General features: G+C 53.1%; 3 protein-coding genes across 16 annotated transcripts in view; 2 read left to right on the top strand and 1 right to left on the bottom strand.

The window, feature by feature from the left end:
- MAJIN (membrane anchored junction protein) overlaps positions 1-6,667 on the top strand; it is a 28,268-nt gene extending 21,601 nt beyond the window's left edge. For 8 of the 11 annotated variants that reach the window (XM_023240035.2, XM_019812660.3, XM_019812659.3 and 5 more), the window contains 4 exons: positions 3,132-3,204; positions 3,970-4,087; positions 4,695-4,736; positions 6,530-6,667. In XM_023240035.2, coding sequence (XP_023095803.2) covers positions 3,132-3,204; positions 3,970-4,087; positions 4,695-4,736; positions 6,530-6,536 — 240 coding nt within the window. In that variant the 3' untranslated portion in view covers positions 6,537-6,667. Of the gene's footprint in view, positions 1-3,131; positions 3,205-3,969; positions 4,088-4,694; positions 4,737-6,358; positions 6,381-6,529 lie in introns of those variants that run through there. The other 3 variants (XM_045039523.1, XM_045039522.1, XM_045039524.1) reach the window with 3 other exon arrangements.
- Positions 6,668-6,848: 181 nt separating this feature from the next.
- On the top strand, positions 6,849-8,255 carry GPHA2 (glycoprotein hormone subunit alpha 2). Its single transcript, XM_011287010.3, has 4 exons — positions 6,849-6,998; positions 7,351-7,453; positions 7,615-7,799; positions 7,914-8,255. The coding sequence occupies exons 1-4, from the start codon at positions 6,861-6,863 to the stop codon at positions 8,013-8,015; spliced, it is 528 nt and encodes a 175-aa protein (XP_011285312.1). The 5' UTR covers positions 6,849-6,860; the 3' UTR covers positions 8,016-8,255.
- On the bottom strand, positions 8,252-16,502 carry PPP2R5B (protein phosphatase 2 regulatory subunit B'beta). Of its 4 annotated transcripts, none has more exons than XM_045039519.1 (15): positions 16,134-16,502; positions 15,245-15,697; positions 14,292-14,488; positions 13,575-13,676; positions 13,349-13,441; positions 13,092-13,222; positions 11,937-11,996; positions 11,728-11,836; positions 11,124-11,177; positions 11,000-11,050; positions 10,751-10,870; positions 9,752-9,879; positions 9,416-9,529; positions 9,216-9,307; positions 8,252-9,041 (listed from the first exon to the last, which is right to left on the bottom strand). In XM_045039519.1, the coding sequence occupies exons 2-15, from the start codon at positions 15,441-15,443 to the stop codon at positions 8,659-8,661; spliced, it is 1,833 nt and encodes a 610-aa protein (XP_044895454.1). In that variant the 5' UTR covers positions 15,444-15,697; positions 16,134-16,502; the 3' UTR covers positions 8,252-8,658. The 4 variants fall into 4 exon arrangements, with proteins under 4 accessions (XP_044895454.1, XP_044895455.1, XP_044895456.1 ...); XM_045039520.1 differs by having other exon boundaries at positions 9,416-9,517; positions 16,134-16,501; XM_045039521.1 differs by lacking the exon at positions 9,216-9,307 and having other exon boundaries at positions 8,741-9,041; positions 16,134-16,499.
- Between the last annotated feature and the right edge of the window lie 3,506 nt (positions 16,503-20,008).

Below are 20,008 nucleotides of genomic sequence, written 5' to 3'. Positions count from 1 at the left end.
CTTCCCAGAACCCGTAGCATGATCAGTTATGCAGTAAGTATCTGTAAAACATGTGCATTTATTCGACAAACTGACTGCGTGTCTGCTGTGTGCCAAGTACTAGAGATCTCCTGCTCTCCCCTAAAAATGCCAACTGTGTAAAAAGCTAGGCAGACAATTATTGATAGATGTGCTACGTGCAAGAATAAAGGAAGCAAAGAGACCACAAAGGAGAACCTCACCCAAACCAGGTGGATGGGAGGGAGGCTTCTCAGAGTAGCTCAGAGAACTAAAGCCAAGAGGAACGAATATAGTGCTTTTGGTGACTGCAAGCCAGTGCACCTGGAGCTTAGAGTACAGTGCTAAGAAATGTTATTGGAGAGATCAGCACAGGCTGGATCTTGAAAGACTTAAGGGCAACTTCAAGATCACAGGCTTTCCCCTAAAACATTTTTTAAGTAGGAAAGTAAAGTGATTTTCATTTCTATATGATTATTCTGCCTCCTGTTTGCAAGGTATTGTGTTAGGTGCTGGGGTGCACCCAAACATGTAAAACATGGTTTTTCTTGCAGGAATTTATTGTTTAGTTAGGGAAAGAGAGAACCCTTAGGGACTCAGTCCTCTGGCTCCGTGGGTAGGGGCAGGGTATAGGACCCATTATGCCATGGCCACCTGGCCCACTGAGTGATTGTAGACAGATGATTGCCCTCTTCTATACTCCTATCCTTTCAAGAGGGAAGAAAAAGAAATGAGAAAGTACAGGAGGGGTACATGAAGCTCTGAAGAACAAAGACGCTTTATACAACCAAGATAATTACTATTAAAAGAACATTTCCCTCACTCTCTATCCTTCATACCTTCCTATTCTTAGTTTGACACATCATCTCCCTCAAGAACAGTACCCACCGTTTCTTACTCAACATAATTACCTTTTCAACCTGATACTGGGTTTAGAAAAAAACTCTGAGCCCAAAAAAAAAAAAAAAAAAAAAAACACCGAAACAAAACCCAAAAGGAACATGTTTATTGATTTTGACTCAAAGCCCAATGACAGTCTCCATTGTAGACCCTGTTCCCAGAAAGAGGATTTCTCTTGAATTAGAGTGATCATAGTGGCTCTCAGTGTAAGTCACTTGAGATGGAAAAATCGAATTTGCTCCTATGGTCCAATGCTTAATATTTTCTCTCCCCTTTGGGGAACTCAAGATGTAGGGTCACAGTCAGTGTGGACTGTCATGTCTTAACAGGACACCACTGGGAGCTGATACAGGGAAAGCTTCGAAGAACATGGCTCATATCTAAATAAGGTCTCTGTTTCATAAGAGGTGTTTTGGGGAGAATGGGAAGGAAAGGCAGACCCATTCCCTTTATTACTCGAGGTGCCAGACTAGAGATCCAGACTTTGTAAGGACAAAAAGGGGGAGAGCAGATGTAAAACAGACTGCTCTGTGTGTGTAGCTTTTTTTTTTTTTTTTTTTGCCACTTCTGCTTGAACTGCTTGAACTTTTTTTAAAATTTCTTTTTTTTTTTTTTAAATTTTGAGAGAGAGCGTGAGCCAGGGAGGTGCAGAGAGAGCAAGGGATAGAGGATCTGAAGCAGGCTCTGCACCGACAGCAGAGAGCCCAATGTGGGGCTTGAATTCAAGAGCCACAAGATCATGACCTGAGCTGAAGTTGGACGCTCAACTGATTGAGCCACCCAGGTGCCCCTTGAACTATACTTTTAAGCAGATCTGGCCCTGAACATCTAGAGGACAGTTTTGTGTTGGGTTGTCAGTGTATTATTATGTCTTGTTGGATGTCCCAGATGGTACCATCAGTTTAATTTCAGGCTATGTTTTTCTTTTCTTGTGACATTTTCCTGAGGAGACATCTGTCAAGATTTTAGGAGAACACAAATGCTAACCTATATTGTGAGGGGAATCTGCCCTGGTTGAGAGATCTTTACCTCTGTCCCAGGGCCTTTGAACCCTTCTATTCCCCACTGCCACCCTTAGTAGATGCTTTCATTAGAGCCAATGCAGCAGAATTTAAGCTCCAAACCATAGTTTCATTAAATTTGTAAGAATCATTTTCTCAAGCTAGAAGTTAGAGCTGTGCCCTCTCAATTCCATCTCCACCCTGTGGTGGACTGCAAGCCAGTGCACCTGGAGACTTAGAAGAGGTAAGAGTTCCCCTTCACTTTTATAGCAGTATGACCCAGGTAGCAGCCTATGTGTTCCGGAAATTGAGGGTTTATGGAAATGTTTATCTTAGAAATACAACTCATGCTTAAGATGGAGGCTACATCCTAATTTCTTTCTTTCTTTTTTTTTTTTCATCCTAACTTTCCTAGAGGCTTATCATACCTCTGCCTCCCAGACCCACCTTGATAGTCCACAGCCCCTGGCTGTAGAATTCTTCACCAGCACAATGGCTCAAGGAACTTCCCAGCACTGCTAAGGTAGTCAGGCCCTTTCCAGGTGAGGGGAGTGGCCAGTTAGCAGAGAGTCCCAAAGAAAATATATGAACCATGATTCTGAATATTGGGGTATCAACTGGAAATGTGGGCTTGGAACCAGGTTATAGGATGTCCTCCTCAAAGTATTAAAAGAAGTTCTGTAGGGGCTCCTGGGTGGCTCAGTCGGTTAAGCGTCCAACTTTGGCTCAGGTCATGATCTCACGGTCCATGGGCTCGAGCCCCGTGTTGGGCTCTGTACTGTCGGTTATAGAGCCTGGAGTCTGCTTCGGATTCTGTGTCTCCCTCTCTCTTTGCCCCTCCCCAACTCATGCTCTGTCTCTCTCAAAAAATGAATAAACTTTAAAAAAAGAAGTTCTGTAAAGGAGTAGCCCAGGGAGAAGACTGAGTTATAGTGTGCTGCCTGCTTATGCCATAGTCATATTTCCACTACCCCAGCTCTAGCCACACTCATCTTTTTAGTTGTTAAAGGTAGTGCCTCCTATACACCGTGTCCCTGTCTAAAATGCCCTGCTCTCTCTGACCGTCTCTTCACCCCATGATGATAAAATTTCACTCATCTGTCAAGACCCCATTCAAATAGCACTTTTCCTGCAAAGTCTTCCTTGACTAACCACCAACCAACAAATAGCATCCTGTCCACCAAGATGTATGGGAGTCAAGTTTAAAACTTTTCTTGGTCCTCTTTTTATCAGAACATGGAAAGAAAAACCAAGCAGAAATGTCAGGAGAGCCCAACGTTTGATATCACTGATGTCCAGGAACAGGGTAGGTTCTGGGAAATTTATTCTCTTTTAATAATCATCCTGACCTCTTTCGTTCTCTGATGAGCAGAGCAACACAGAGCTGAGTCTGGGCACACTTGCTGGGTGATATACCTGCTCCCATGAAGACTCTTGTTGGCCATCCTCTGGTGTGGGGGCCTGCCCTCAAATCGTAAAAGCTTCCTCAGCTTCCAAGAGAAGTGAGAGGAAACGATGCATGTCCTTCCTGTGCAAATGATGGTGAAGTTGATGCTCCCACTATTTGAAAACAGTTCTATACGGGTGATAAGTTTTACAGAAAAGTTGGGAGGGATGTGTTTCACTGTTCTGTCTCGTTGGAGAATAATCTCTGGGAAGCTGTCTTTCCTCCCCTTCCCTTCAGGGCATTAATGTGAATATCGGAGGTGCAGTAGATGTTCAGCAAAGGCTGGAAATGCTTGTTAAGATGTCCAGCATGAGGATTCAGTATGGACTGTAGTTATCACAGATGAAGGGATGTAAGCACATGAGTTCTTCAACAAGTTGTCATTCCATGAGAAAACATCATGGTGGGTGGCTAGGACTTAAGCCGTGTAAAAATCTCAGGGGCCCAACTAAAAATAGTCCAAGGTCAGAGTAGTATCTTACTGGGCTGAGATGAAATTGGGAAGGTCTCAACAAACAGTTTGGCTAGCTTCGAACAAATGGTGTGAGGCTGCCCTTGGCCCATACTAGATGTCATGTGAAAGTCCCTGGGCTAATACCTTTTCCCTGCCTGTTTTCCTTGCAGATTCTAAGCTGGGGGACAGCCTAGTGGGACAGATCATCCCCCCATTGCAGCAAGACAATCCATCTCCACCGGAAAGACCCGCAGAGCTGGCAACCAATGGCTTCTTTGGGTTTCTAAGGTAGGATGGATTTCTCTCCTGTCATTAAACTGAGACCCAGAGCAATCTAGCTCCAGAGTCTGCCTCATTGAATCTTTTGGGGAAATTAGAAAAGCAAGCAGATTCCCCACGTAATCTCTATTTTTCCCGGGATACAGGATGGAAATGAGACAGCACAAGGGCCCTAACTGAATTTAATAAAGACCGTGTCTTGTTCGCTTTTACACATCCCACCCCACCCCACCCCAGTGTGCCTAGCATTGGACCTTGTCCCATAAATGCTGCTTAAACAGAGCCTGTTCTTATCGTTAGGTCATTCAGATGCTTCGGTTACCAAAATGTTTCCATTCTCCTCTCTGAATCTAGGCTGTGTCTTCAGAGTCCTTTTTGCGGAAGACAATTAGCAAATCCCTTTATCCATCTAGAGCTCAGCCATCCCATTGAATTCTCCTTCATGTGTCCCTCCTGAGTATAATTGAATTTGGGTACCTTTTCAAATGCTGTTCCAGACTTGAATCCAGTCAGTGGTTCCCCGAAGCCAAAATGTCCTAGCTAATGGAGCCCTAATGGGACTGGGAGAAGGGAGGGACCTCTAGAATCTCAAGCCACTCTGTTCTCCTTCCTGCAGCTCTCTCTTCCCCTTTCGTTATTTCTTCAGAAAGAGCAGCCGGTGAGTCTTCCAGATGCAGCAGTGGGAAGAGCGTCCTCTCGCAATGACTCTTCCCGTTCCACCCTCCATGCATGACATTTCAGTCAAGGGGAACGTGGGCCCTAAACTCTCTGAGTCCTCTTGTGGGTTTGTCCTATCCTTTGCCTCTTTACGGTGGATTTTTTTTTTTTTCAATTTAAAACACTAAGAAAAGAACTTCCTAAAATGTTCTAGTCTGACAATTGTACGCTCTGAGGGCCAGTTTAGGTCTTTCGTCTCCAGCACTTAGGATCCTAATGAAAATAAATTATTTACGAAGAGTTATTGACTGAATTTCATGAAGTAGAGAGAGAGAAAACTTCTCCCTGAAGATACAGGGAAGCAATGCCTGAAACCTCCCCTGGGTCTGCCTGGTCCTTGTTGGTGGGATGCTTTGGGTGGGTGGGGTCTGCACCTGACCGCAAACTTTAGCCTCCCTGCCGGGGCCTAGGGAATGAAGTTTCTAAGACTCAAGAGCCCCACAGACCCCCAAGACATCATCTGTCCCCAGTTCACCCAGTTTGGCCCCAAAGTGCACCCTCCGTGCATAAATGCTTTCCACTCACCTATCCCCTCTGGCTTTTGATAGGAGAACAGTTTAGCTTCTCAGATCAACTGCAGGTCAGCCCAGGTTAGGGCCCCTGGAGAAGACCAGGGCACCCCAGCTCTGACTTCATGTAACCCAAAGGCTGGTCTGGGACAGACAGATTAGACTTGTGTTGTGTGGCCACAGAAGACCAAATGAGAATTTAGGGAAACTCAGTTTAGCTCAGAACAAAGGGTTCTAACTGTTATAAATGTCCAGTATTAGAATGGGCCACCTTGTGAGGTAATGAGTCCTTGTCACCTCTAGTCTTTAAACAGAGCTGACGGTCCATCAGATGCTAAAAGGTTCCCATGATTAATGGCAGTGTTGGGGCTGGAATGCCTAGGTCCCTTGCAGGCCCCTTGTTAGGCTGCCTCACCCTGGATGGGGAGAAGAGGTGGATGCTGTGGACATGCCCAGGTCCTGAGGAGAGAAGTGGAACTGGAGGATTAAGGACAAGTTGCGTTTACGGCCTTTGCCCTATGGTCCCAAACATGGCCCGCTTTACAAAGCTGCCGAAGGCACACTGCCGAACCTAGCGAAGTGAGCCCCATTCTGACCCTGAGTAGCTTACAGTGAAGCCTTGGCAAAATCACCTCCCTCTCTGGTTCTGATTTTCTCATCTGAACACCGAAGGGGAGATCCAGTGAGCTCTCGAGCACCTTCAGGCCATGGCAGTCTGTGTGGCGGGCTCTGCCTTTCTGAGCAAATCAGTGAAGTAGTGGCCCTGGGGTGTAAGGGGCCAAATCACCGTAGGCTTCTTCCTGATGTCCTGCAGCTACTGCTGATGGGGAGCTTTTCCAACTTGCCACATTCTTGCCCCAAGTGTAATTTAGCACCATGTGTGGATAGCAGATTTAGCCTGATGTTAACTAGCTGTGTGATTTTTAGTAGCTTTCCTTCTCGAAGACTTAGCTGCTTTACCTATAAGACCAGAGCCAGAGCTGGACTAAACAATGGGATTTACTGGGGTTGACAGCTCCAGACTGTTCTAGGAGTCAGGACCCTGTCGTTCCAGGAACTAAGGGGATCCCCACTCTGTGGCTGACCCCCAGGATGAGAAGTCATCCACCTGACAGTGAAAGTGAAGCTTTAAAGATGGACTTGGAACCCTCCGTTGCCCCCAACTCTGCCACCAAGCATATCTCAGGAGGCCCTGACTGGTGTCATTTCCCTTGTCCCTCTGCAGTGGCTAAAGGATAACCTGGGAGGAGCTTAGGAGCTTTAAGTTCGGGATGGCAAGGCCCTGAACAGGGGAATGTCCTGTCCACGGTCACACGGCAAAGAAGAGAACCCTCAGCCCACAACTCGGCCCGGTCTTGAGCCCTCTCTCCCCAGCTGCCTACCTACAAGCCACCCATTCCACCAGTTGGTGGGCTTTTTTCCACATCTCACTTCCCCCAGCCCTGGACCTCAGACAGCAGAAAGCGGCAGAAGCCATTCTCTGAGGACCGCACCTCAGAGAAGAGCTGGATCTCCCAGGTGGGATTTGCTCTAAGGCCTCTGGCAGGGAGGCAGGCATGAAAGCTGATCCCCAAGAGGGCGTGGCTCCAGAAAGCTGGCAAATAAAAATCCGGAGAGCCAGCACCGTCTGGAGACCCACAGAGGACCTGAGGAACCCGCTCGGCAAGCCACTCAGTTCCTGGGCCTTGGAAGTGGTAAGCCTCCTGAGGCAGGAGGAGCCCGGGGAGGACCTGGGGACTGCGAGTGGGGCAGATGGAGGGAGGCAGATGTTTGTGCTCCGATGGTAGAAGAAATTCCAGGGGAGAATCACTGCAGCGAGCTGACAGCTGCTCACACTTCCACCCAGCAAGAGAGACCCCCAGGCAGACACACACATGCGCCCAAAGACGGATACAGGGAAAAGACAGCCCCGCTCACAGGCTTGCCTCACCCCAAGCAGAAAGAGCGGCCCAACCCTGGCTCATTCACCTGGAGGCACACAGTAAAGAGCCCCCCCTCCCACCCGCACGCTGATCTAGAGCCCGCTCTTTACCCGCTGTGTTTCAGATACCCATGGCATCCCCCCAAATGCTGCTCCTCTGCCTGCTGGTCCTGGCAGTCACCGAAGGCTGGGGTCGGCAGGTGGCCATCCCAGGCTGCCACTTGCACCGTGAGTAACCCCGGGAGCAGAAAGCTGGGTGGGAGCAAACAGCTGATGGACTGGACCGAAGGTCAGGCAGCACCCTCAGTGGACCCCCCTGAGGTTCCCGCAACAGGAGCTAGGCGAGGCTTTGCAGAGGCTCCGTCTGCCACTTGCCTGTCTCCTTCTAGCCTTCAACGTGACAGTGCGAAGTGACCGCCAAGGCACCTGCCAGGGCTCCCATGTGGCACAGGCTTGTGTGGGACACTGTGAGTCTAGCGCCTTCCCTTCCCGGTACTCTGTGCTGGTGGCCAGTGGCTATCGACATAACGTCACCTCTGTCTCTCAGTGCTGTACCATCAGTGGCCTGAAGAAGGTGAGAAGGCCTAGCCCAGTAGTGGCTGATTGGGGGTGGGGAGAGACCAGAGGAGATGGGGATCTAAGATGGCCCAAGGAAGGCGAATGGAACATGGACCCCCTTCTCCCACAGGTAAAGGTGCAGCTGCAGTGTGGGGGGGACCGGAGGGAGGAGCTGGAGATCTTCACGGCCAGGGCCTGCCAGTGTGACATGTGTCGCCTCTCGCGCTACTAGCCCCTCCCTTCCCTTCCTCCTCCCCCTTGGTCAGAGGGTTTGAGTTGGAGTATATCCCAAATATCCTGAGCCTCGTTGAGGACAACAGCTCCAGCTCTCTTAAGAGTCCGTGATTGTCACCTCCAGAGAAGAGGGGAGTTTCTCTCTCTCCCCTGCCTCTGCCTGGCCTCGTAACCAGCCTATCCAATCATTTCACTCCATTCTTTGTCCCTATCCCTAAATAAAGCAAGCAATTCTCAAGTTTCTCTCTTTATTAAGTCTACCCCCAGGCAGGGGAAGGGGGACAGACCATGGTAACTGTGACACCCCCCCCACCCTAGGACACGGGGAATCTCTTCTGCCTATGCCCTCACCCCTCCCCCTGCCCAATAAATAAAAAGGGGACAAGGAAGTACAGGGTGAGGGAGAGGAGGGAAAGAAAATGCCCCAGGCCCAGGACAGCCTCTGTGTTGGGGGTGAGCTGGGGAGAATAAATAGACCATGGATCCCATGGTGGGGTGAGAAAGGACCTCGTGCTGGCACGAGGCAGGGCAGACAAGGGGCTAAGTGCCCTTGCTCTAGGCAGGAGCCGGGGTGGGAACCTGCCTGCAGTCTGGAGCCCAGCTTTGCGGGGCAGGTGCAGTCCCTGATGGCAGCTTCCTGGTCAAGCCTGCCCTGGTCGAGTCCTGCCACAAAGGCCTGAGAGTTCTGTTGCCAGGACCACCATCTCTCCTCCTCTTCCCATAGCAAAAGCTGCCCATGCCGGGCCAGGCAGGGAGCCCTCCAGGCCCGCTCTGGCAAGGCCAGGGGTAGGTGTGTGTCTCTCTGGGCCCCTGGGCAGGAGAGGGGATGGAGGGACCGAGAGCTCCGAATTTAGCTCTTCCCCTTCTAGGGCATCTCTAGCTCTGACCCCCACTGGTGGCCACCTGGGGTGTAAGCCGCTGGAGGGGGGCCTCTTTGGCCCCTTGGGTCCCCTGTAACCGGCGTAGCCGTAGCTCCTCCAGGCCTTGCCATAGCTCCTGACGCTCCCGGGCCTTCTGCTGCTCCCTGGGGAGAGAGGGTGAGGCAGCTCCCATACCCGGGCCGCTCTATAGTCCAGCCTCCCTTACCACCACCCCCGCTGTAAAGGGGCTGTATGGGAACCTTCCACTTAGGGCAGAGGGCATTGGGAAACTGGCCCCGGTCTGCGGTGGTGAAGCTGAAGGGGAGGAAGCTCCATACCTGGAAGGACGTGGGAGCACGACTGGAGGAGGCAGTGGGGGGCTGGGCGTGGATGGCCCGGCACTTGGCAGGAACACAGGGACACTAAACATCTGATCAGATAGGGTGTGGGGCCGTCCTCTTAGGCTCCCTCCCACCACGAGGAGCTAGCTCCTTCCTGCTTTTGTCCCCTCTCCCCCCATGCCCAGCCCGACACTCACTGCTGCTTCTCTAGCTTGTAGGAGGCTGTGAGCTCATCAAACAGCTTTCCATTCATCTCCATGAATGTCTTGAGCACATTGTAGATCAGAGATACGATGGTTCTTAGCAGGGTCCAGCGAAGGGGGAGGGGAAGAGAAGAACTTCAGTTAGGCGCCACCTCCCTCTCTAGGACTCTGCCTGTCCCAGACAGCATGCAGCCGTGAACACCGCAGGCACTGCTCTCTCCCTGCCCCCTTTACCATCCCTGACCCTCTCCAGCTAGGAGTCATCCCACATCTGGACTGGCCAACTCTGGAACCAGCTTCTGTGGGGTGGGTCAAGGCCTGGGCACTCACTGATTCCAGTGTTCCTTAGAGACTTGGTAGAGGGTCCCAAACACAGCAGGCAGCACAGTGTGGCAGTTGTCCTCAATGAGGCTCAGGATATACTCGTTGTTCCAGAAATACAGAGCCCGCTCTGCAACCTGGGGGCAGGGCAGCAAGGTGGCAGAGTGGGCGCCTGGTAATGGCTTCCCTGCGTGTGCCAGGGCCCGGTGTCCACCCCCACCTCAAAACCCAGGGAGCTCTGCCTCAGCTCATCTGACCCACTGGAGGAGGCAACGCAGTGAGGAGAAAAGAACACTGGGTTTGGAGTCCAACGCTCAGGGTTGAATCCTAGCTCCACTACACATGGGACGTATGACCTAGGGTGAGGCGTTTAACCTCTCAGCCTCAGTTTTCTCATCTGTAAAATGGGGCTCATAATAGCTCTCTCCCCCCACCCGGGGCTGCTGTAACCATCAAATGAGGTGTTTGATAAATTTAAGTACCAGAGTCACTGTGAGAAGAACTGACTTCCACCAGATTGAGGCTCATAAGATTGAGGGAGACAGTCTGCACACACGTGCAGGAAAAGAGCAGTTATGGCCAGCCTGAGAAGTGGAACCGCCTGGCTGTGCCCTGGAGTGGGACTGATGAAATCAAAAGCCACTAAGAAGAGGGAGCAGGGATCACAACCCATTCTGGAGCACACTGCAGCTTACGAAATAGGTTTGCACTACGTAGTTCTCAGACCTCATCACCGTCTGGGGAGGAGATCCCTGTGGTCCCCTTCACAGATGAGGAAGCTTCGTCAGATTCAAGTGGCGCAGTGATTGCCTGTGACCCCTTAGCCCCTCGGGAGTACAGCTGAAGCCTGACCCTAGGTCTCCTGACCCGAAGTCCAGCATGTCCCCGTCACCAGACCCTGGAGGGTCCAGAGGAGACACTGAGGGCGCAGGGAGCGGTGTTTGTTCGACTGGCCAGCCCTCCTAGTCCCTACCCTGGCTCCCACTCTTACCTGTTCAGACCCCATACCTGGAAATGGGGGCTAGACACACAGCGGGCCACCTGCTTGAAGAGGGGTTCCTGGATCTTCACAAACTGGGAAGGCTCGATGACATCAAGAATCTCTTCCATCTCCCCCAGAAACATCACCTGGAGGTAGGGACACAGGACACGGCAGTTCCCATCTCCCCCCCCACACACACACACGCATTTGACCGCCCTCCAGAAACAGCCCTCCTGATCCCTCCCCCTGGTGGGCATCAAAGCCCTTCTTCGTACCTCCTTCTGGGTACAGGTTTTTGGCCAGTATTTGAGCAGCCCCCGGATCACCTGTGGGAGTTGAGGCAGAGAGGAGTCAGACCTGCAGGGGTGGGGCCTGCCTTGCCCCCCCAGAGGTACTCACGTGCTCTGTCAAGGTGGCGTCTTTCTCCAGGAACTGCACCACACAGTATGCCAGCTGAGGGGGGAGGCGGGTGGGTGGAGAGAAGGAGGACTGGGGTCAGGAGGGGACCAGGACGGGAGGCCAGATGTCTGCTCACTTACTGTGTCTACTCTCTCGTCACTAAACGTTTATTGACTGACTACCTATGATGTGCCAGACACCGTGCTCTGTGTGCAGGGACATAACCGTGTTCACCCAGGAGGAACATTCAGCACACCAGTCCTTATACATTTTACAAAAGCTTCCATAATTGAAATCTGTATCACAATCTGTGGGACCGTGGCAAGAGAAGAGTTTAATCCTGCCTAGGGCAGGTCAGGAGGGAAAGGGCTGGGAAGTCTTCACAGAGCTGATGTCTGAGATCAGCCTTAAAGCGTCATGGAAATTCTCCAAGGTAGACGGAACAGAATTAGTAAAGGAAAAGAAGGTAAGGGAGGGAGGATCCCATGAGTTCAGGACTTAGTGTGTGGCTGGAGCAAAATGTTGGGCTGACCCGGATGACCGGATGGCTGCCCTGACTGTGTCAGGATCTCTCTGCTGTGGCAGGGCCAGGCCTGGGCCTCACCTGGGCATGAAAGACAGACAGTGACTTGACAGAGTGCAGGGGAATCAGGACCCGGACCAGGAACTGCTTGTGCTCGGTCTTCAGGGGCAGCGCAAAGCCATTGATGATGCTGAGGTGGGGGCAGAAGAGAGGAGGAGGGCTCAGAAGACCGGGCCTCAGTCTTTCCTCCCAGAATCCTGATGCTCCGGCTGAGGCCCAGAGAGAATCACCTTCCTAAGATCTCCAGCAGCTCAGCCACACCATTGAAGTGCTCGAGTTCATAGATGAACCTGCAAGAGAAAGAGAAGGATGCGGAAGGGCTCAGAGAGGTCGGAGCAGGCCCAGCCCCTTCTCAGCTATCCTGCCTGCCACCCCATCCTGCACACTAATCCAACTGTCTCCCAACCCAGAGGCTGAGCTCCCTTCCCAACACCCCAAACCACGCCCCACTGAGATCCACACCCACAGGTGAATCACCCTCCTCAGCCCAACCGCTGGTGCTCAAATCTCTCTTCTAGGAAGCATTCCAACTCTTCTCTTTCTCCCCCAGACCCTAATTCTCATTTTCTGGCCCCCCATCCAGTCAGCAGGCACCCAGGCTGCATCCTTCACTCTTCATGCCTTTCAACCCAATGAATAACAGACACTAAGAGCATCTAGTCTGTGCTATGGACTTCTCAAAATGATCCTGAGAGATAGGGTTTATTAGATCCATTAAACAGATAAAGAAATCGAGGCTCGGCAGTTTGATGACAACCGCCCCAAAGTTAATAAGCAGGATTATTATTGAACTACAACTCCTGGAGGACGGGGATCAGGTCTCACCTATTCTGTAGCTAATAACAACAAGAACAAATGTTTCAGCCTTGGTCAAGGAGCTATATGCTGTGTGCTTTGGAAGCACTGCCTTGTTTCATCGTGATGACTGTCCCTGGGTTAGTGTAGCTGGCATTCCCATTTTAGAGATGGGAGAACCTAAATGATTCGCCCACAGTCACCCAAACATTTGAACCAAACTCAAAACAGGCCACCTAGCTCCAAAGCCAATCTCAACTCCTTCCTACCCTTGTCCAGACCCATGGGGCCCCCTGATGCCCAGTGGGCATCATTACTCAATACACATTTGCAGAAAGAATCTCTTCATTTGGGTCTTTATGGTCCAGCACAATAAAGATCAAAAGATTTGGATCCTAGGCTCCTAGGCTCCCGGGACTGACCGAGTCCCTGCAAACTGCTTCATCTCCCTCAGCCTCTATTTTTTTCATCTGTAAAATGGAAATAAATACCCTTTCCCTGCTGACCTCATGGGAGCCTTTGCCTCTGTCTTCTCCCCTGCAGCTCCCCTCCCTCCCCAGGTCTCAGCTGGGCAGGCAGCAGGCACCCACCGGAGGAAGATGTGGCTGCACTGTTTGCGGATGTAGGCCCGGAGCCCCAGGAACTTGCCATAGACCCGGTGCAGGATGGTCTTGAGGTACTCACGCTCCCGGGGGTCCTCACTATCAAATAGCTCCAGGAGCTGGGGGACCCAGGGTCAGGGGTCAGGGGAGAGGCCAAGCCCAGGTTGCTCCCATCCTATCCCCACACCCCTCAGAGAGCCTGCCCCTGTCCCATGGCACCACCCGGCCTGGGCTCCCCACTTCACCATCAGGACAAACTTTTGATCCACATATCTCTTGGCCACAGAGGGTTGGAAGTCTGGGCTCTCCAAGAAACGCAGGAAAAACTCATATACCAGCTGAGAGAGGGGAAAGACAAAAAGGTGACTTCAGGAACAGCCTCCCTCCTCCCCCTACCCGCCCTCTGCCAGTCTAGGAGGCCATCCCCCCCTCTACTGAAACTCAGCTCCCTGCCTTCCCCAGCCCCCATACCTGCAGATGTGGCCAGGAAGGCTCAAGGTTGGGCTCATCCTCTTCAGGATCAAATTCAGGGTTCTCACTGGGTGGCAGGGTCCGGAAGATATTCACTGAGATCTGAAGGGCAGGGGCAGGGTTCTTTTAGGAAGAGCCCTCAAAGGCAGAAAAGCCAGGAGGTCCCTTATCCAAAGGTCTAACGAGCCTCAGCACCTGCCCCGGGCAAGCAATTCACTCCTCAGCGATCATGACCTGAACATATGGAAGCCCTGGGTTGGGGGCTGGGGACCCAGGGATAAACAAGTCACATCCCTGCCCTCTATCGGGTACTGGAGTCCAGCGGGGCTGACAAGATGTTAAGCAATAAGGTCTACGGACATCCTAGTCAGCAGAAAAGGAGGTGTCTAGCCTGGACACGGAGACGCTTCTCTTCACTGAGAAGAGGCTGCACCTGAGCTAGGCCATGGCAACAAGGGACACGATGGGAATGCACGCCAGGCGTCAGGAGAGCATAAGTGAAAGTGCAGGGTGGGACAGGCCCAGGAGGCACCGAGGGACCTACACTGGCCAGATGCAGCAGGGCTGCGGGGAGGAGGGGAGGAAGATGTAGGCCCTGAAGCTAAGCCAAAGAGCATGGGGTTATCCTTTGCAGAAAAAGGGGAGCACAGGCAGGTCAGTAGGGTTCCATGTCCCCCAAGCCCTCCCCCAGAGGCCGGGAGCCAGGCAGGTGCTTACCATGCGGATGATGTCAGGGTAGACAGGCTCAATGAGGACCCCCCGGGTGCTCCCCACACACTCCACCAGCTCATTGAGCGCTGCCCGCTTCACCTCCTTCCCCTTCAGGTCAGCCACACAGTCCAAGAAGTCAAACATCACCCCACATTGGGCCAGCTTCCGGCTCAACAGCTCGTGCAGCTCAGAGGCTGGCACATCTGGGGAGAAGGGAGGGGGCTGAGCCTGCGCGCCGGTTACCACAGCTCTGGGCATGGACTAACCTTCCTAATCCATAGAGCAGCCTCCCCCTGCCCCCAGCCCCAATGCTCGTGTCATCCTCCACTCTTTGCAGACAGCAAATGCCTCCTGTCCCACCCTCCATTCCTGCAGGATAAAGGAGCTGCTTCTCTTCCTAACCCAGGCTCAGAGAGCAGGATGGCCTGACTCAAAGCAAGGTAAGAGACCCTGGATGCCCGGGCTTGCCACGGGTGCCCAAAACAACCATGCCACCCTTTCATAGGTGGCACTCTGTTCTAAGAGCCAGAGATGAGAAGGAGGGTGGGTGCTGAGGATCTCCAGGGTACCCTCTGGCTCAGCCAGTCGAGCCCCGTGGCCCAGAGGTGAGGACCCTACGTGGTGATCGCAGGGAGCTGTGCTGAGCACCTGCTCCAGGACCCTGGCGGTAGCCTCCTGGAACCCAGACTGTGGGCCCCACCCTCGGCCGTGGTCTGCCCCCCCAGGGTGGTGCCACTTCCAGATGCCCCACCTCCAAGGATGACAGGCCAGTCAGGCTATGCGTCAGCAGAGGGCTGGAGCGCTGGGGGTGGGGGTCATCTCCAGTGCTGGAGTCCCCAGCCCAGAAGGAGCCATCTAAACCCTCTGATCACAGTGGCCAGCTGCTTCTCACTACCCGCCGCAGCGTCGCTTGCCCGCTCTGGGACTCGGGTACCCTGGCAGCCAGCCGCAGGGCTCACCTTTGAGCAGGGGCAGTGGAGTGAGCTCTTGCTGGTTGCTCTGATAGCGGAACTGAGAGGAGCTGTGGGAGCGCCGGGGCCGGGCCCTGCGGAGGGAACGGCGGGAGAAGCCGTCCACCTTGTCGGGTGGGGGCACAGGCGACAGCCCAGGGGAAGAGGGGCTGGTGGGGGTGCTCGCAGGGGGCAGCTTTGTCTCCATGGTGGCCAGGCGGTGGGTCAAGCCTTCGGGGCCCCTGGGGTTCCCTCTGGGCCCGGAGGATGCCGAATGAGGTGAGGCTGACTAACTTGGGCCCATCCTGGGGCGGGGGGGGGGCACACAACCACAGTCTGGGCCCCCCCCCAGGGCCTTCGGCAACTGCCCAGTCCTGGGGGGCAGCAGAGTAGAGAGGAGGATGGCTCAGGCCTCAGGTCCTGGGGTTCCCGAAGAGTCCAGTTAGAGTTCCCACCCTGGTTCTTTTGAAAATGAAGTCAAGGCAGAGACATCAGCAAGAGAGACAGAGAGAGCCTGTCAGTTCTTCCCAGAAAGACCGCGTGTGCGGCTGCTCCAGTCTTCTATTCCCTCCTACCTTTGCCCAGACCCTAAATACAGGTGCAGCCCATTCCCACAGGAGCATATCCCACCTTCTCCTAGACCTAAAGGCCCCAGGCTCCAAAACAATCCCTCTCCAGTCCCTACCCAGAATGGGGAAACCCCATCCTCATCCCTGGCCCCTAACAGCATGGGGCCCCCTTCTGCTCCACTAATACAGGCCACCAGCGACTTCCCCAAGAATGGGGTCCCTAATCCCACACACCCCCCTCCCTCCTAAAACCTGGCATCCTTCCCCACCCCACCTCCTCCTTCCTTGCCCCGCAAATCTCATCTGCCTCCCGGTGCGGGGACACTCACTTCTCAGAAGCCCAGACTTCCGTCCCCGACCACAGGGGACTGCGGGTGGGGAGGGGGCCGCCGATCAGGGCTCCTTCGCAGAGGTTCCGCTCCGGGCGCTGGCGCTGGGTGGCGGCGCTCCCGGGTTCTCTCTTCGGCTCCGGAGGGGCCGGAGCATGCCCCCAGCTCAGCCCCTGGTCGGGGTGCGGACGGCTGGCACGCTCTGGGCTGACCCGAGCAGCGCGCGGACCTCTCCTCAAGTCGTGGGACCCGACCCAGCACGACGCGACGCCGCGGGAGCCCCGGCTCTGGGCGCACCGGCACCCGCCGCCCAGCTGCTCAGGATGACATCAAGTCACCTCCCCCCGCCCGGCCCGCACCTCCCTGAGGGCTGGGTAGTTGCGGGGGGGGGGGGGGGGGGGCTGCGTCAGGATGTTCCCGGGGGCCGCTGGGAGATGTAGTCCCCGCACCGCTTAAAGGGGGCTGCCGGAGCAAAGGAGTAGTGCCTGCACGGTCCTGGGGTCAAAGCTTAAGCAGAGCGGGATGACGTCCAGCTGGGGCTAGGCTCCCGGGTTCTAGAAGGGAGACTACCTAGGAAGAGAGGACTCAGGAGTCTGCATCGAGAAGCTGGGGGTGATGTTGGGACCCTGGCAGGAAAGAGGCCCGATCCTATACCAGAAGCAAAGATTTGGCCTGCTCCCTCTGTGCTCCAGGCATTTCACCCCCATGGGAATCCCACCCTCACCCCAGAATGGCAGGACACTTGTGAACCCACTAGGAAACTGGCACTGAACTGGTTAATAATCTGCAGTGAGCAAGAGCCTGCTGGGAGAGGTGTGGTGCATTCAAGACTGCTGGGAAATGCAGTCCATCCTTAGGCCTGCAGTCCCCCTCCCGTCCTTTGCTGTCTATGGTGACATCATGGTCTGGGGTTTAAAGGGCCAGCCTTGGAATGGCAAAGCATCAGAACAGAAGGTGCCGCCTGGCGCTGCCACCCCACCCCAGGCAAGCTGGCCTCCTGGACAGACCTCCCTTAGCCCCTCTGGGCCCTAAGATGTGCTAGTGGGGTCTCTTGTTCAAAACCTTACTGTAGGTATCCAAGGTACAGGTGGGATTTCAAAAGTTTGGCATTCTGGCCAAAAGTTCCTGGCCTGCAGTCCTGGGTCTCCTTCTTAGGACCCTAGACCCCAACACTCTTTTATTTCTCTGAACTCCATCCCCTACACTGCACTGTGAAATCTCCACCCAGAAGTTTTGCCTGGATGAACAACTAACCGGTCCATGTAAGCAGCAGCAATGGGCAATAAGAATGGACACCGAGGTCAGGGAGGGGACTGGGGCAATTTTCAGAGTCTTCTCATTCTGCCTTATACCTTAGCAGCCATCTTCCCTGCTACAGAGGGAGCCCGGGTGCCCACCTGCTGGTGCAACAGAAAGCAAAGCCCATGGATTAGCCAGATGGGGTTACAGGGCTGTATGGCTTGAGAGCTGGCCAGCAATCCCTTGCTCAGAAATCTTCAGCAGGCCTTATCCACCTGACCCTTGGTGTCCTCGTCTGTCAAATGGAAACCCATAATTTCCTCCTTGCTCACCTCCCAGGCTCAGGAAGTGAAGCCTTGTCCCACATCCCTGCAGAAAAAAACTGGGGGACAACAGGCCCACGGAGCCTTCTACAGCCAAGTGAGGACCCCCACGCCCAGAGAAGAGAAGTGCTTTGCCCAAGGTCACGGAGTCTGTCATCAAAAGCTGGAACCACAGGCCTCCCAGCCTGAGTCAAGAGGGCACCACCTCCAGCCTCCCATCCTTGGCTCCCTGGGCTAGGACCCTGAACTCTGAGGGTCTCCAGGCCAGAATGACTGTGGAGGGTTTATACTTTATATAAAGGGTACTATGCTCCATTTGAGGATATTGGGGATTGAATGGTGGAAGAGGTAAGACTTCTTACAAGACGTCACATTTGAATTGGGTCTCAAAATAGATACAGTGTCACCTGGAGGTTATGGGGTAAACATTATTTTTATTTATTTATTTATTTATTTTTAATTTTTTAAAAATGTTTATTCATTTTTGAGAGAGAGAGAGAGAGAGAGAGACAGAGCGTGAGTGGGGGAGGAGCAGACACACACACACACACACACACACGCACGCACGCACGCGCGCGCACACACACAGAATCTGAAGCAGGCTCCAGGCTCTGAGCTGTCAGCACAGAGCCCGATGTGGGGCTCAAACTCACGAACCGTGAGATCATGACCTGAGCCAAAGTCTGTTGCTTAACCAACTGAGCCACCCAGGAGCCCCAACATTATCATTTTTTAAATCATCATTATTGAGATACCACTCACATACTATACAATTCACCCATTTTGGTATTGTTTAATGCGTATAGAGTTTCAGTTTTGCAAGACGATAAAGTTCACAGTGTGAATATCTTTAACACTACTGTATGCTCAGAAATGGCTAAGGTAGTAAAATTTGTTATGTGCATTTTACCACGGATCAGACAAAATGCCAAATCCAAGCCCTCCACCGTGGACCCAGTCAAAGGCACAGCCCCCAGGCTATCTTCCATGATCCCATCTACACCTATCAAGACCCCATTGAGGGATTTCCCTGAGGGATTTCTTCTGGGTGGACCATCCCTGGGGAAGGGAGAGCCTCAACCCCAGGGCCCCTGAGGCCTACAGCACCCAGTTTGCCTGATGAGTTTCTACCTAATCTAATATGGAGAAGTCCCCAAGGGGTCCCACAAATCCTGACCCTCTCCCTTTTCTCTCTGTGGAGAGGAACCGTGCCCTGGATCTTCATCCCAGGAATACCCCTGTGAGGCCCCGTCCTGAGAGAACACCATCCTCTTTACTCTGTTCTCTCTCTCTTTACTCTGTACTACTTATTCTCTCATTCAGCTCCTACTCCAAGGCCTGGGTCAGGTTGCGGAATGACTACATCTTTGGAGTTGGTCTTCTGTGGATCTCATGGCACGTTGCAGGAGGCAGCATGAAAGACCTTTGTGCCCTTCTAAGTCCTAGTTATTCCTCTGCTGTGGCACAGACACTGTGCTGTGGCACAGACGTGAGTGCAGCCTCCCTGGAGGGAAGCTGGCCTAAGAAACAGCCACCCAGACTGAGGGCCTAGATGCTGGGAATGGTTCTGTGTCCCCAACCTTTGCACGTGATGCACCCTGTTCCCACAGCAGGGGAATAGTTGCCTCTCCAAGTCTGGACTTCAGGACTTTTCCTAGACTCCAGTATACACCCTTCCGCTCCCACTGCCTTTGGGAGAAGTGATGCTTGTTCATTCACTTGCTCCACAGGCATTTACACACAAGGCCTCAGTTTTCCTCTCCTGTAAAATGGGGATATTAATAGTACCTACCACCAAGGACATAGTGAAGAACAGACGAAGTAATGCGTATAAAGTGACAAGCCCAGGGCCCAGGACATCACACAGGCTCAATTCATGGTGTCTATCATTTTAATTATTTAATTTTTAAAAAAAAAATCTTAATTTATTTTTGAGAGAGAGAGACAGAGTGCAAGCCAGGGAGGAACAGAGAGAGAGGGAGACACAGAATCCAAAGCAGGCTCTGGGCTCCAGGCTGTCGGCATAGAGCCTGAGACGGGGCTCAAACTCACAGACATCGAGATCATGCCCTGAGCCAAAGTCGGACACCCAACCGACTGAGCCACCCAGGCGCCCCTATCATTTTAATTATTAAAAAAATGTTTTTAACGTTTATTTATTACTTTGAGAGAGAGAGAGACTGCACGCTAGGGAGCCTGCATGAGTGAGCGGGGGAGGGGCAGAGAGAGAGAGGAAGACACAGAATTTGAAGCAGGCTCCAGGCTCTGAGCTGTCAGCACAGAGCTTGATGTGGGGCTCCAATGCAGGGCTCG

Source organism: Felis catus, chromosome D1 (assembly GCF_018350175.1).
Source record: "Felis catus isolate Fca126 chromosome D1, F.catus_Fca126_mat1.0, whole genome shotgun sequence".
Taxonomy (NCBI): Eukaryota; Metazoa; Chordata; class Mammalia; order Carnivora; family Felidae; genus Felis; species Felis catus.
The sequence above is the reverse complement of the archived record's forward strand: the minus strand, read 5'-3'. Positions and strand labels throughout refer to the sequence as shown.